The 16,199-nt window shown below is 31.5% G+C and overlaps 3 protein-coding genes across 4 annotated transcripts; 2 read left to right on the top strand and 1 right to left on the bottom strand.

The window, feature by feature from the left end:
* The first annotated feature begins 1,340 nt into the window (after positions 1-1,340).
* On the top strand, positions 1,341-8,438 carry LOC113398906 (cilia- and flagella-associated protein 52). Its single transcript, XM_026637852.2, has 16 exons — positions 1,341-1,471; positions 1,667-1,929; positions 2,336-2,540; positions 2,678-2,813; positions 3,058-3,206; positions 3,278-3,423; positions 3,503-3,696; positions 4,078-4,226; positions 4,788-4,933; positions 5,186-5,337; positions 5,598-5,742; positions 6,039-6,131; positions 6,324-6,467; positions 6,712-6,867; positions 6,999-7,140; positions 8,311-8,438. Exons 1-16 carry the CDS (start codon positions 1,426-1,428, stop codon positions 8,370-8,372), a joined length of 2,328 nt encoding a protein of 775 aa, XP_026493637.2. The 5' UTR covers positions 1,341-1,425; the 3' UTR covers positions 8,373-8,438.
* Positions 8,439-8,440: 2 nt separating this feature from the next.
* On the bottom strand, positions 8,441-10,269 carry LOC113398904 (autophagy protein 12-like). The gene is made up of 3 exons (XM_064215904.1): positions 9,991-10,269; positions 9,099-9,235; positions 8,441-9,019 (listed from the first exon to the last, which is right to left on the bottom strand). The coding sequence occupies exons 1-3, from the start codon at positions 10,103-10,105 to the stop codon at positions 8,897-8,899; spliced, it is 375 nt and encodes a 124-aa protein (XP_064071974.1). The 5' UTR covers positions 10,106-10,269; the 3' UTR covers positions 8,441-8,896.
* A 344-nt stretch (positions 10,270-10,613) lies between these two features.
* On the top strand, positions 10,614-15,499 carry LOC113398901 (uncharacterized). Of its 2 annotated transcripts, none has more exons than XM_026637845.2 (4): positions 10,614-10,727; positions 10,930-11,072; positions 13,962-14,068; positions 14,335-15,499. In XM_026637845.2, the coding sequence occupies exons 2-4, from the start codon at positions 10,937-10,939 to the stop codon at positions 15,469-15,471; spliced, it is 1,380 nt and encodes a 459-aa protein (XP_026493630.2). In that variant the 5' UTR covers positions 10,614-10,727; positions 10,930-10,936; the 3' UTR covers positions 15,472-15,499. The 2 variants fall into 2 exon arrangements, with proteins under 2 accessions (XP_026493630.2, XP_064071940.1); XM_064215870.1 differs by having other exon boundaries at positions 10,615-10,727; positions 10,933-11,072.
* The last annotated feature ends 700 nt before the right edge of the window (positions 15,500-16,199 follow it).

Raw genomic sequence — 16,199 nt, 5'->3', positions numbered from 1 at the left:
AAAACAATTTATAAATTTGCCCTTTTATTGCTTTGGTTCTCAATATCTTTGCTGTTGTTATACTAATGAAAAATTCGAAGAATTGAATTCATTTAAAATTAAATTACATTCAATCCTATTTTAAAATAAATTCTTAAGTTGGAATAACTAATGGATTTTTACATTGCTCTGTGCATATTAAAAAATATTTTAAACTACAAGTGAATCTCTAAAAATTAATAAATATATCTGATATTTGAATTATTACAGTACATGTGTTTAGTTGATGTTAGCCAAAGCGAGGCAAGGCAAATTGCTTATACCTACATATATAAAAAATGATATAATTTTGCAGATACAGAATACAATAATTTCTAACTTATATATATATTTACTGTAAAAGTACCCTATATGTGCCTCTCATTTTTTTTATTGTAAATATGTTAATTAAAGAATTTCCATAACATTAAACTTAAGTTTCATTTTAATATTTATTCCTTAGATATAAAATTGGAGATTTGTATGGGAGGAATACAGTAAGTCCACTTTTTTTTTGTAAAATATATTTAATTAACCAAAGTATGCACTGTTGTTAGGTACTTTTGCCATCTCATAGGTAGTTCATTGATCCTTTTACTAAAAACACCATATACATGAAAATCAATAAACTCTGTTGGAGCAAGCTCCAGGGAGTACGGTGGATGTTGCAGACATTCCAATTCTCTCTCCAAAGGTCTAACTTAATGGTTGTTTGTTGTACAGTGTGTGGTCTTGCGTTGCTGTAATCATTTGGCCAAATTTTGAAAGCTGTTTTGAAAGACACCGTTTTGGTCCGCCAAACACTCACAAGTAACTTTTTCCAAGTAAATTTTTCTTTAAGGCAGGATTGGCAGGGTCTCTAGGGTTTAGCCATTGCGACGAGCGCTTCCGATTATCGTACAGTATCCACTTTTCATCACAAGTAATGATTCGATTTAAAATCCATTCATTATTGTGTCGGTTGAGCAAAGTAACACAGCAGTCGACGCGTATTTGCAAGTTATAGATAATACATCATTTTAGCTACTACTGGTAGTTTAACCTTAATAAATTGAAACATTAACTATAGTTTTGAAGGAATGATGAATTCCTATAATATTTATTATAAAACAAAAAAAAACTGTTTTTTTGTTACCTAGGTGATAATTATAAAACCAGAATGGAAAAAAGCTCATAGACAATAATATGGGAATTAAGTCCCTATAAAAACTGCCTTAGCTTTAATGAAATAAAAAATATACACATTTATTATGTATCATAGCAACAGAAAACTTTAAACAAAGTTATTCAAGCTTTCAAAAAAGCACTTTGAATTATATAAAAAAATATAATTTATTTTAGATTCAAAGTTTTATTTTTATACATTTCTTATATGTATAATTCAAGACTGAGTAAAGAATAGAAAATATGGAAGTAAAAAATTTAGAACCGTATGCTATAATAGGTTTTGATGGTATGTAAAAATTTTAATAATACACAATTTCATGGAGATAAACTCGTACTACTTAATTGGTATTAAGCAAATATTTTAAAGAAAAATGGATCAATGTCACTGACATTTATTCAAGAAATAATTACATTTATAAAAATCCTAACAACTAACCTCTATTGTTTTTTATCAACAATTATTTTTTACTTTTTAATTTAGGCTCAGCAATTCGTGGCCTCAAAGTCCACCCTAGTGGTGAACATATTATTTACCCAATGGGCAATAAAGTTTGCATTCAAGAGTGGAAAACGAAAAAGATGTACTTCCTCAGCGGCCATACTAACAGTGTTTCAACCGTGGCTGTGTCTCCTAAAGGCACTTTCATAGGATCGGGACAAATCAACCATATTGGTTTTAAAGCTTCTGCTAAGTTATGGGATTTTAAGAACAAGACTATGCTTGGAAGTCATGAACTACATAAGGTAAGAACTGAGGGTAGGTAAGGGATGTAAGTATGAATATATATTATAATCTTCTGAAAATACCAAATTAGCTCGTATGTTTTTATTTATTTTAAATTACTAAGCGAATTATACAAATTAGGTTTATATATAATGTCAGTTATGAATACTGAAAGGTTATAAATAAAGAGTGACCCCAAGGCTTTGTGACTAATGTAATTAATTATCAAAAGTATATTATAAACATTTTAATAAATTAATCATTTATATATAGCTAAGGAATGCTTTCACTGTGAATTAGTTATTAAGACATATACTATATCATAAAAATCTTACCAATTCCTTCTATAATAGCCTAGCATTTTTTAATAGATAAAAAAATCACTGGCCCGGACAATTAGTAAATATTCAATGAATTAATTCACAGGTACGAGTAGAAGCATTAGCGTTTTCATCAGATGAGCGTTACATGATTTCTCTCGGTGGTCGTGATGATGGCTGTGTTGTGTTGTGGGATTGCGTTGCTGGTGCTGCCACTGGTACAGCGGCCGCAGCTCGCTTGACGACCGGCGATGCTATGACTCTTTCGCCATTATCATTAAGGGTCAATTCGTTCGTTACCGGAGGCGATTGCAAGTTCTTTGTTCTTTCTTTACACAAAATTACTATATAATTAATATGTCGTGTTTATGAAAGAGTTTTTTATAATAAGCTTTGATTTTATAAATTGGAAAATAATATCTATATTAATATATAATATTTCCGTCAGCTAATCTTCGCGTATGGAATATCCGCGCTGAGAGTAAGAACTTAGATGTCGTAGACGTGACGTTGGGAAAATTGAGGAGATGTGTTCGCTGTATTGCCGTCAATCAAGATGATACATTCGGCATGGCGGGAACCACGTTAGTAAAATGAATGATATAAAATTAAACATAAGATATTGAATTTTATCCGACACATCCAAATTTGATCACTAGGTGTTCTGAGTACACGATGTTTTAGAAATACAAATTAAGCACACTAAAACTCATAGCCCTGAGTACCATGATGTTTAAATCATGTGTTAATCTGCTTAAAACCAGAATATTTAAATTCATAAATCAGGTACATAATAAAAATGTGATTTCTTCATCATTTCTCCATTAGGACTGGGGACATAATAAAGTTTTCTATTAATTACCCCTCGGATCCCACTGCCTCTGTCACTCACTGCAAGCCCTCGCTCATTGGCTGTTTAGCAAAATGTGGACCTTGGAAGAAAGGAAAGCGACCCGAATCTTTATGTTATAGTCAAGGTAACAATGATTTTTTTTTTATTTTATTAACATAGTTGCAATTTTTTTTAATTTCATTTTTATATTATTAGGTATTGAATCGATATTAATAATGACGGACGGATGTATTATCATCGGTGCTGGTGATGGTACCATCGATATATTAGACGAAATCAACTGGAAAGGCGAATTTCCTAGAGGAAAAGTTTTGGACCCAAATAAACCTCATTTTCGAGCGGTTAGTAAAACTTTTTCTCAACTGTTCTTTTCGATGAAACCATCCTGTATGGGATTAAATTCTGTTACTTTTATTTTAGCTGAAAAGCACGAAACTCGATGGTTGTATTACATCACTGGAATTGATGGAGTCACCCTCTCTAAAAGGTGACAAGCGTCTACTCCTCGCCGGCACAAGAACAAGTGAAATATATGCTATCAACGTGGCAACTTTTTTCCCCATACTCGTGGTCACGTGTCATCGTTGCGCCATTAATGATATCGCTTTTCCGAGGTATTATACAATATGTTTACATAACATACATCTTTAATTTTGAGCTTTTTCGTCTACAAAATACAGGTGTTAATAAAATGTAAGACCAGTTAAGTGTAAGGGACCACCTCAATATCTTTGATTAGTTCTTAATTTTTGACAGAACCTACGCTAAGGCTATGGAAGCTCATGTAAGAGGGCCGAGTAGGTACTGTTTAATTAGTGCGTGAATAAGACTTAGTGATATCGTAACGAAATATCACTATGAAATAAGTTTTCCTTTGAAGTGTATATCCATAACTTATAGATAAAAATGTGTCCATTCTTTTGCTAAAGCTGGCATTTTTTATCAATCTATTGTCGTCCCCGTTTCTGGCACAAACTTAAGTGTTATGGTCGCAGAGGCATGTCGGGCGTGTTCGCGAGCGCGGGCGCGGGCGACGTGCGCGTGTGGTGCGCGCGCTCGGCCCGCGAGCTGCTGCGCATCGTCGTGCCCAACTTCACGTGCTCCGCCCTGCTCTTCGCCGCCGACGGCAAGTCCGTCGTCACCGGTGAGTCGTCTGCGAGTTCGGTGCCGATTCTAACTTATATCGGACTGCCTCTACATGTAGGGTTGCCAGGTCGCCAAACCTAGTAGCCGGCCAGACCAGCCAGTTTTTCCGGATATTTGGGTAATTAGGATTTGTGTCTGACTATTAATAGAGGTACGAAATATTTTTTTTATGTGTATGTGTTTATTTTGGCCGGACACGCAATCGAAAAGCCTAACTATATCCGGCTTTATCCGGACGCCTGGCAATCCCATTTACATAGTATTTTGAAATAGAAAATATTCGTTTAAAATAGCTTTAGTTGTTTTTTTTTTCAAGTTTCTCCTGAGCTTTACAGGGCTGGCTTATTTTTATTACTACCATTTTTTCGCTGCACATCTTATGGTAGGCGATGCATTGACAGTCAGTTCACGTTTCTCGCTGTTCCTAGTCTGCATTCTACTACAATAAACGGAAGTATTTTAAATCAATTTTGACCTATGCGTTCTTTTATTTGTATACACGATAACTATTTCGGATTAAACTAATTGCCTAATATATACTTTTTTTTTTAATTATCAGCTTGGAACGACGGTAACATTCGCGCGTTCACACCACTCACAGGACGCCTTATTTACTGCATCTATAACAGTCATAATAAAGGCACTTCTGCGTTAGACATGACGCACGATGGACGCACCCTTATCTCCGGCGGTTGTGAAGGACAGGTATAATATATGTTTATTAAATAATAGAAAGTATATTTTACTTAATAAAACTCAAAAACGACAGAACCCCACCACCATGCGAACCACGACCAAAACCGGTGGTTCTTGCATAATATTTTGCACGAATTTTAAAAAAACAAAAGGAAAGAATTTTCATAAATAGTAAACTCGTCTCAAATATCTAAGCATTCTTATAAATTTATTTAGGTAATACCTGATTGTGTATTTGTAATTCGTTCGTTTTCCTTCCAGGTTCGCCTTTGGGACATAAAACCAGAATGTCAGAGTTTAAAGAAGGTGCTCAAAGAACATAAAAGTCCCGTTTCCGCTATACAAGTATCTCCCAATGACATGGAGGCTGTGAGCGCTGGAACTGACGGCTCTTGTATTATTTGGGATCTTGTGTGAGAATATTTCTTAAATTTACTATTTTATTAACTTATCTACTCCGGAGTTTTATGACAGTCGAATGAAACTGAAGAAATAAATACTTGGGGATTGCCCAATTACCGAAAAATAGGATTTTTTTATTACTTCCATATTGTTGTCAGACTATTCTGCGTGTTAGGTACTTGTAAAATATAAAGCGGCCGTCGGCGGTGTTAGCATAAGACAAAGTGGACGTTGAGCAATCGCTAGGTGCCTATAGTACTATTGTCCGCAGTTCGCTATCTCGGCGTCAAGTGATGTACGCGAACACCCTCTTCATGTGCGTGTGCTTCGAGCCGCGCGGGTGCCAGCTGCTGACGGGCGGCTCCGACCGACGCGTGGCCTACTGGGAGGCGGGCAGCGGGAACCTCGCTCGAGAGGTAATGTGTATGGCAACTGGCATGAATATGCCCGATTCATTAATTAATAGTAACTGCCTGTCTTAAAATCTGTGATTAGATATACTATATTTTATAGTTCGCCAGAAGGGAAGTTGTGTAAATTGAGTATTAGACAAGTAAATCATGAATTAAGAAACTGCATTAAAGTTTGCCTGGATAACGATAAGCTTACGGTCCAGGTGGGTAGTTAGCAGTTTCCAGCGAGAATGCTGAGTGAAGAATAAATTAATTTGACACTCAATGATGTTGGTATTTTATACTTTTTGTTATTTCAGCTCGAGGCTAGTAAAGTAGGAGCAATAAACGGTCTCCATATAACGCAAAACGGAGAACTTTTTGTAACAGGTGGAAACGACCAAATGGTTAAGGTAACAAAATTATATATTTTGTCACTTATGTACGATTAAATCATGTGGGAATGCTAAGATTTAAAAGATATAATTTAAGTCACTCATTCGATTTAATAATTTTCCAAGAGTATTAATCGTAATTTCTATAAAAATTGCGTAAGAACCCTTAAAAGTCAACTATTAAAATGTTACTTGTCCCGTTACGTGAAGCTGTGGAAGTACCAGGAGGGCGTGTACACGCACGCGGGGGCGGGGCACGCCGGCGCCGTCACGTGCTGCCGGTTCAGCCCCGACGCGCGACACATCGTCAGCAGCTGCGCCGCCGGCAGCATCATCGTGTGGAAGGTGCCGGACGTGAGTCCGGACACTGAATTATTTTATATGGCTAGCCGCCTCTTTGAAGCCAAACCCTATTAACCACTCACAACACTTCTTCAGTTGCTTCATTGAACTTCGATAAATACAAATTAGGCAATTTAATATTTTAAATGTGATGACTTCGGCTATATTCTTTAAGATTCATGTGATTCACGATTGAGCCATGGAAATAGATGAGGCAAAAATTTTTATAAATTAATAAAATTATATTATGGTACAGATGTATCTCCAGAAGGACACCCCGCCTTCGGATCAAAAAAGTGTTGTCGAATCTCCAAAAACTTTGCAAGAAGAATTAAAACTACAACTCGAAGATAAGCCAACGCAAAAAGCAGCCGGCGATAGACGGAATAAGATACCAGGTGCTCCATCAAAGGTATACTTTCTTCGCAGAAACATTTTAACAGCGAATCAAAAAGTTTTGAGCTTTTTAAATCCAAGGCAGACGCTGATTTCTTAGTACACTTATTTTATTTTTAATTCGATTTCTTTTTTTTCAAAAAATAGATAGAGAAAATCGAAGCTATGGATACAACGAGAAGTAGTGTGCATTCCTGCTGCCCTTGTAACCCTGGAAAACCCAATCAGTCAAAAAAGAACACGCCCAAAACTGGTAATAGTACTAGCAGCAAATTATCTAAGCCAACAGGTAATGATAACATAAAAAAAACCTTCAAATCGTAAATTTAAACTTAGTTTAACAAAATGTAGAGATTTTTGTTTGATTGTTTTAGTTGCGTTAGCATTCCACAGGGATAAATTTTAGGTCTCTTTCTATTTTTGATTTTGATTAATGTTTAATTTTTGTGCTATTGTATTCTCTACGGATGCTACATAATTACTTATAAATATGAATAAAAAAAATTACAAAGTTAGTTCATAAATAATAATATACTTTTGAAAAATAATAAAACAAAATGTATAGTAACTAATATAAACATTTAAGCAACGGCACTTTAATATGTTAGAAAAAATAATTCTTAGTTTAATAGTTACATTATAACTGACACTAGTCATTGATTTGCATGGAGACATGACCAATGTGACTCAACAGTATACCATGTAAAAGTTAGCTTGATCTTTTTGACAGACGGGCTAGAGATGGGAAACAGAAAATATCTAGTAAGTAGTCCCAAAAATAACGTTTTAAAATACTTGTAACTGTCACGAGATGGTGTGGGTGTATTATGTGTGAAATTCTTTATGGCACTAGAGATATAAAACATTGGGTAGATAAGCGACGGTGGGCCACAATATTCATAATAAGTACCTGTCTAATATTACAGGATTATATTTGGACCTCCCGCCAAATTTAAATAGGTGAAAATAAACAACTTTCCCAAAGAAACACGGGTCGAAGTGAAAAAAAAATTTCAGACTTTCCATTTTCGATATTTGTAACACTTACTGCCTTTTATTCGTGTCCCATCCGTCCGACCGATGTAACATTGTATATACAAGCGTCTATTATTTTCAGTGTAAGTAACACTTGAATCTTTAGAGACTTTTGTGTTATATGTATTTTTTAATATTTTCACAATTTTTAAAATAATTAAATTAAGAAAATAATATGTTCGTCTTTGCAAAGTTATGTCAATCAGAAATTATTCCATTAAATCTGGCAAAAGATCAAGCTAACTTGTACAGGGTATAGTAACTTTAAATTTAAATTAATCTTGTAAATTGACTACTTATTCAAAAGTGCTCTTAAGAACCTGTATTTAGTTTGATATAAACCAGTTCAGAAATAGCTTTTGATTTCATTAGTATAATTATTTATTGTACATAAAATATATATATGTATTTTTCTTCCTTACAGATAACCTACCCACAAGGACAACAAGTAAAGATTATGTCAACAGTAGTGGTGATAAAAAATAACTACTGAGAATTATTCAAAATATTATTTCAAGTAATGTCATGTGTTTTTATGTGATTCAAAAAGCCAATTGTATTTCATAATATTGATAATTTTATTATATTTATTACATTTTATACAGTAACTTTGTTTCATTACTTTCTATACTTAGAGCTAAATCAATTAAATATTAAATTGTCTTTGATGTATGATTAACAAATTAAATAAAACTTTATCACAATGCATTTAAAGTAAAATTAATATATTCTTACATATATTTAAATAAATAGAGCATACATAATATAAAATTAACATATTTATCGCATTAGACATACAAACTGACTGTGGATAGTATGTTGTATTTTAAGTATAAATTAAGTGCCTATCAGTAAAACAGTTATTTATTCATTTATGCATCAACAGCATGACTGATAAATGCACAAAAAAAAATATAGACAAATTGATAACCTCCTCCTTTTTGAAGTCGGTAAAAATAAAATGTATGCCTTTTAAATTGTTATCAGTAATACAAATCACACTTGTATTCTTAACCCCACGCTTGACTCTTACAGTAGTGTAGTACTAGTTTACCATCAGTACCAAAACACTCGTACAAGTTTCTTATTATTTGATCTGGTGATGGTGCAAACGTCTGGTTAACGTAAAGGAACTGAAAACAAAATAATCTTATCAAAATATGTATGTGAACAAAAAAAAGTAATATTCATTTATTATTGAAGATTTCCTACCAATTTTTCTTCAGGTTCGAGTTTTAAATATTTCTTAACAAACTCCATAATCCAGCCAATAGGTTTTTCTGCATCTACAGCCCACTTTTTTTTCTTCATAATGGGAGCATTACCAGTGGCCTTAAGCAATATGTCAACTGTAATAAACTGATATATCATTTATAATATAATAATAATTTATTTCACTATAATTTTCACTATAATTAGTGAATATATTAAAATATGATTTTAATTGACTTGTCACATTTCTTTGATTGAATAAAATAATTATATGCATTTTCTGATTAATGATATAAAGATATATTTGGGTTTAAAGACAGTTTATTTACTAATTAACGAACATAGTTGTAATGAATTTGAATTTACATAAAAACCATGAAATGTTACAAAGTAACCATGACATATTAAAAAAACATAAATAAAAAAAGTTTATTAATGTGTTTTTTAATTTGTTTAAATTTTGAATGTATATATATTTTGTAAAAATTTTCCTAACAAGTATGCAGATTCTAAGTTGGTACAATAATTGTTCAATGGAAAACACTTTTGTGATATTGTATAATTCTTTTGTGGTTTTCATGCCTAAATTCAATCGCGTTTTAAGTAATTTATTTTTGTGATATTTGTATATCTTTTAGATTTGACTTAGCTGCACTTCAATTTACCATTTTTATATATTTAATTACATGTATGAATCTTTTGTTTTATATGTAACACTTTTCATACACATCATCATCATCATTGCAAATGCATTATAATTTCGAGAAAATTAGATTAAAACAAACAGAATGCTTGTTTTTGAACACAGAATACGTCTTTCTCTATACTGGGAGGTCAATCAAAACAAAGATATAATTATGAGCTTTGGTAAATAATAAGTATTATTTACTACCTTTCATTTTATCTGCTTTACCATTATTTTCATTATCTTTTGGTTCATTTTCTTTAACATTCTCACAGTTTGATAATTCCGTTTGCGAAAGATCTTCAGACTTTTCATCCCCCATTTATGATACCGATATTGAATTTATTTATGACAAATCAAAAAACCAGTAGACAGTTTGTTAAAGCTGAGAAACGTTTGAATATTAATAATATAAAAATATAAAGGTTTATTTTATTAGACTATTCAGTGTTGCTGTTGACTTTTTATGTTATAAGTTAAAGTTTTAGTTTTACCATAGATATAGTATTAGTATAGACTATAGTATACAGAAAACAGATGGAAGTTATTACTGTCATTATCAGGATTGCCACCTTAGAAAACAATTTTCTTCTCTTACATAAATATGAAATTAAGCTTATAAGAAAATATTAATACGTAGCTATTAAAATTAAAACTACGTAGATTTTTACCTTTAATTTTGTTTTTGTATTAATTAAATATGTAATATAATGTTCATTAATTCATTTTATAAATTTTTAGTTTTTTGATTTTAGGGGTGTTGAAATGATAATATTACTATATTTTTATTAAGGTGGAAAGGGAACTAGGAAATGGTGGAAACACTGACTGACTGAACGTTAAGGATAAGTGCAAGTTGCAACTTGCAAGTGCATTTCGCATTAAATATTATTTAGCATAAATTTAAATCTGGAACGGTGCTTTAAAACTTTTTATTCCTGACGGTATTTATCTTTTAATTAAAAAGTATTTTTCCTAAACATGTATACAATATGTTTTAAATGCTTATTGATGTTTAAAGTAGTTTAGACTTATCAATACATGTACGAACATGACCATGGAACCTTATATACGAAAAATTATGAAAGTTGAACAACTGTTACTATGTGACAACTTGATGTATTTATGCATTTTAATTTATTACAGTAGGATAATGAATCAAGGATGGTACTCAAAGAAAGATGTTATCCAGGATCTGACAACTGCTACAGGAAAAAGCGTTTGTGATTTGAATGAAGAATATGTTATAATGGGAAAAAATCCACCACCATGTCATATGGCCAATGAAGGTTAGTAATTATACCGAATTACATTCTAGCAATGTTGCTATTTTTTTATTAATTATTATTATAAAGTCTCCTACTAATACTATATGAGGTGAAATAATTTTGAAAGACATGATAAAGAAAATTTCAGGCAAGTATGTATTAAGTATTAACTTTCAGTCATTTGTTGTAACATAACTAATTTAATATTCTAAGTTATTTATAAAACCTTTGTTGTTTTTAAAACTTAGGTACTTCTTACTTTTAGCCAGTAATGTTATGATGTGTTAAACATTAGGGCTTAGATCAGACAACATTTGAACATTCAGTGTTTTTTCTTTATTTTCAAACCATTAATTCTAGCTTGGATGTACAATTTTCTATTGTCATTGTTTATAGAATTTCAATTGGTTTAATTTTAATTTTCTTGGTTATGGTGAATAATCTGGAAGCAAGATGTTGAGTGTGGAATGATTAATACACAATTTATAAAATCATTCCAAAATTTAAGACAGGTAATAATACAACCACTTACATTACACAAGCTTTATTTTGATTAATTAACTTCAGATGTGTGAAAACAAAAAAAATTTTTAGCTCCAATTGTACAATTTTCTGACAGTTGTATGTCTTATGCACACAACAACAATAAATTCAGTTATTATTTTTGTACTAATATCCTTAATACTTCTGTTCAACTAGCTTATCATTTATCATCATAACAGCATTGTAAAGGTTTACAATGTTTGATTGATTGATCACTTTTCTTATTTACAAAGGTTAATATTCCAAACCATTTTACTTTGAAATTTCACAATTTATACATAACCTTGTCCATATTCAATCAACCTGTGTTTGTGTTGAATGGGTACTCGGGTGTCTAAATCCATACATGGTGTTGACAGAAAACACTTTACTCTTTGTGGCAATATGAATATAATACTCATTGATACTTCAAGACAAATTTGTATGCTAGTTAGGTTAAATCAACTGTTTGAATTCAAAGTTTTTAAGTATAAGCCTTTTTTTGTTTTTTTTACATCATTTTTGTTACATCAAGTCAAAGTCCTAATCTTGAATTTCAAAAATGTTCTCTTTGTAAATTAAGGTAAGATTTTTTATTCTGATAACAAATTCATACTATCCTATTCATTATAATTAAAATATAAAAGATGACTTTGAAATTGGGTGTCATTTTGTTAACTTTTTAGGTTGATGCTGTGATAAAACAGTAAATAACAACTTGTTTTAATATAAGGGACAATACAAAAACTTGGAGAGTCCTTAAAACTCAGATTTCATTGGCAATTGGTTTTTTTTACTAGATAGGAAGGTGTAGATTACTTAGGAAAATACTCTTAAAAAATACCCAAATAATAATTGAATAAACAGACTCTTTATATCAGTTCTCTACATTACTAGAGTACTTTTTGACTTCTTTCCAATTGTTTCGCAGTCCTTCGCTTTTTGCTTTCCTCTTCTTAACTCTTCTCGGTTATTTTCGCTAAAGGATTTCACATTTTTCATAGCAAACAGCGCTACTTTAATCTTGAAAATTATAAAAAAATTACTACCTAATTGGATCAGATTTTCCTTAAATACCTTTTTCACTCTTAGTTCAAAATTTTTTTTTTTAGTTGGGCATGTAATTCATTATAAAGTTATCTATCATTACCAATATGAGTAATTGTTGCATTGTTTTTGTTTGCTCAACTGTAGGATGTAAACTTATGGATAACTCAATCCCATAGCTGATTGATAATTATTAGAATAAAGCGAATGGTCTGCTTCTCAAGGACTGTGGTAGTAATAAGTGGATTGTGGATTGATTATTCTTCTCACTATGGATCTAGTGAAAGAAATAACACGGATGCACAGCCAAAGGCAAGTAAATTTATGGGCTACTTTGCAACAATGTTTGTTGTTTGTGTGATGATAGATAATCGATTATACATTTATAATGCAACCCCTTACATGCAGCAATGATAATTCTGTCAGTCCGAAAAAATACTACAATTATGTCATACTAATTATGTTGTACACAGTTTAGATCACAATTTAAGATGTATGGCTGAGTATTTATCATTCCTGAAATATTTAGCATAAAGAAAAAAAAATTGTGATATTTCAGAAAATTATTAGGATATTTAGAGATGTTTAAAATATGCTCACCTTTCTAGCTAACAAATATGTACAATTTGATGACAATTATCTCTAAATTGATGTATAACTGAGTTGATGTATAACTTGGTATTAAACTATGGGTGAATTATATGACCATAAACAAATTGGAGTATTTGTCATACATGTATACATGTGACTGCATTGGCAGAAAACATGCCTATAAAGAATTATGCAGAAAAAAGTTATTCTCACAATCTTCAACCTTGACCTGGCTCCTAAATTTTCTTTATTTCTTAAAAAAATATATTATGTCATAGATTTGACACTAAGCAATCAAAGTATACATTTATTTATCCACGAAGGCGCACCCCTCACGATAGATTTATATAACAGTAACAAATGCTAAAGCAGGAATGTAAATGAGTGTTTTCAAACGAAAGGATCGACAGAGTGTTACTAGAAAAAGGGAATAACGATTTGGGAAACTTAGTAATAGTGCTTGCAAATTTTACTGGTGCTTGCATTTTAATCGTTGCTTAAATACAAAACACTTATTAGAATTAGCTAGTAGTGCAGTGATATTCTGTAAGAATTCGCTTCGTATATCACTCGTGAAATGTAATCAACCTACTTTTTGCGACTATTTTGATATTAGTATTTTAAATATTATATCCCTTGCTACTGGATTCACGTACTTGTACTGCTGTGTTCTTACAGAAAAGCAATTATGTGACTTGTTAATTATATTTTTATTATTTGACTTATTTTTATTTTCTATTCTCTATTTAGAAGAAGAAGAGATGCAAATCGCAACATTGTACGGTGGACGAAAACCTTCAGACCATACAGATATTGGCAAGCCAGATTTAATGGGAATAACGCAAATGATAAGAATGGTAAGCTTATTTACATCGGTCTATTGTTCATTCAAAAATAATAGATTTTAATTTAAGTTTAATATTTTTGATAAATTTCGTAAAACAGGTAAACTGTGTTCATATTTACATGTTACAAATAACATATTGGTCATCTTTCGCTTCATTTATCAATAATATAATAATAATACCTGACTAAGTGATGCCAGTTTGAGCAATTCTATGTTGATTGCATACTTTTGCCAGAATCACAACATTTTTATATGCCACCAACAAAAATGTTTCAGGTTGATCAGTTTTACGAAAGACCTTCAATAGAAAATCGGACAAATGGTGATAGGAAACAAGTGACAAGCGCCGTAGTTTCCATTAGTAAATTAAATCCAGATGTAGTTGAATTCGTACCACTAAATAAGAAACTTCCAAATAAGTTAGATAAAGAAGGTTTAAATTGTATAACAGAAGATGTTATTAAGAACAAAGATGTATCGTACGAAAGTGAAAAGTCTGATAAAAGAGGAGAACAAATAAAAAAGTCTATAGATATAAATAATATCAAAGAAATAAACAAGAACAATAATTGTCACAGTAATAGTTCAGGTTGTATTGACATTTCGCGTCTTTCGTCATTAGAGATGCAAGAGATGAGACAAAAGTTAAAAACAAAAATAAGCGCAACATCAAACACAAACTGTGTAAAAGTAAAGCGAGAACGAAATTTGGCTATCGCAACATTAGTGAAGTTACATTGCCAACCACCAAACATAGCTGTTTCCGGGGAAGATAAAATTGAATTGAAAGCACCTGATTACTATCAAAAAAGTCTTTCAAGTCATGAAAAGGATTCAGAAATGAAAGAATCTATTAAAAAATCTTGTATAATACCCGACGCTGCTCTCGAAAGAACTGTTATAATTACAAAAAAGCCAGAATTTAATGAAAATCTTGAACATGTGGTTGATAGTAATAGCAATCAGTTATATGTTGTAAAAGAACCAAATGCAACAACATCTAAAAGACAAGATGATAATAAAAAACAACCAGGTCATAGTACACTTTGTCCAGCAAAGGAAAATTCAGAGGACATACCAAAAGAAGTAAGGGAGTCGATTGTAAAAGTAGAAAATTGGTTCAATAGCCCGTCGAAGAAACAAAAAGGCTCTTCATTTTATTTAGGACCTGTAACATTTAAAAAGAAAGTTAGCTGTAAACCGATGTCTCCGATTTCAATCGATTCGGAAAACAGCAATGCTCAAAAATCGGAAATATTCGTGCCCTCGGCGTTCGCAAATCAACTGTCTAAAAAGTACATGGAACGCAGTAAAGCAAGAGAGGCCAGAGAGCAAGATATATGGACGAAAATAGAGTTAGAATTGAAAGCTAAGGATGAAAAAATAAAAAACCAAGCTCACGTTATAGCATAGATACTGGTAATAACTAAAATAGATAATTATTTGTTTTTTTTTTAGTGTGTACACACTTAAAAAAAATGTAGAATCGAACAAATCTTAATTACTGCACTAGTCCTAATATTATGAACAAACGCAATTTTTTAAATGTCTATTAATTTATTTTTGGACTATAATGATATTTCAATGAATGACAAGGAAATCTTAGAGAATGACTCATCGTTATTCCGCGTTGTGCCGAATGTCAATATATCTTGCTTGTCTTAATGAAGATAAGCTTTAAGACACTAAATAAGCTCAAGACGTGTAAAAGTATTAAAACTTTAAATATAAAACATATTTAATGTGAATAATATTTTAATGTTGTGAAATTATTTTTATAATAAATTGATATTATAATAACTATCTATTCCGGTTTCACTTTTTACGATAGTCCGGTAAATACCGCCCTATTACAATAGTTCTATCCGAAGACCGAATCTAAAAATTGTCTTATGAAAAAAAGAAAATGACAACAGAAAAAGTAGAAAACGATAAAAAAAGTCAGCCTTGCATGACAGTATTCGGTTAATATTCGATTCCATCCAACCGAAAAAAGAGCTGTCGTTTAATACTGCATTAACCAGAACTTTCTGGTGATGTATATAATCATCGCTTCTCAAGCCTTTGAATATCAATCATATAACACAATCTTTCTAAACTAAAATTGTTTACAATTCGCCAGTGTAAAAACTACCATACTC

This window comes from Vanessa tameamea, chromosome 9, assembly GCF_037043105.1.
Source record: "Vanessa tameamea isolate UH-Manoa-2023 chromosome 9, ilVanTame1 primary haplotype, whole genome shotgun sequence".
Taxonomy (NCBI): domain Eukaryota; kingdom Metazoa; phylum Arthropoda; class Insecta; order Lepidoptera; family Nymphalidae; genus Vanessa; species Vanessa tameamea.
Note: the sequence above shows the minus strand (reverse complement) of the source record. Positions and strands in the feature narration are given on the sequence as shown.

Coding starts and splice junctions, on each gene's coding strand:
- LOC113398906 (XM_026637852.2), top strand. CDS start 1,426: ATGGAAGTAAAAAATTTAGAACCGTATGCTATAATAGGTTTTGATG. Junction 2,814..3,057: donor TTCGGCATGGCGGGAACCAC/GTTAGTAAAATG, acceptor TTTCTCCATTAG/GACTGGGGACATAATAAAGT. Junction 6,132..6,323: donor GAAACGACCAAATGGTTAAG/GTAACAAAATTA, acceptor CGTTACGTGAAG/CTGTGGAAGTACCAGGAGGG.
- LOC113398904 (XM_064215904.1), bottom strand. CDS start 10,105: ATGGGGGATGAAAAGTCTGAAGATCTTTCGCAAACGGAATTATCAAAC. Junction 9,236..9,990: donor TAAAGCAGATAAAATGAAAG/GTAGTAAATAAT, acceptor AGTTTATTACAG/TTGACATATTGCTTAAGGCC. Junction 9,020..9,098: donor TCGAACCTGAAGAAAAATTG/GTAGGAAATCTT, acceptor TTTTGTTTTCAG/TTCCTTTACGTTAACCAGAC.
- LOC113398901 (XM_026637845.2), top strand. CDS start 10,937: ATGAATCAAGGATGGTACTCAAAGAAAGATGTTATCCAGGATCTGACA. Junction 11,073..13,961: donor ATGTCATATGGCCAATGAAG/GTTAGTAATTAT, acceptor TTCTCTATTTAG/AAGAAGAAGAGATGCAAATC. Junction 14,069..14,334: donor TAACGCAAATGATAAGAATG/GTAAGCTTATTT, acceptor AAAATGTTTCAG/GTTGATCAGTTTTACGAAAG.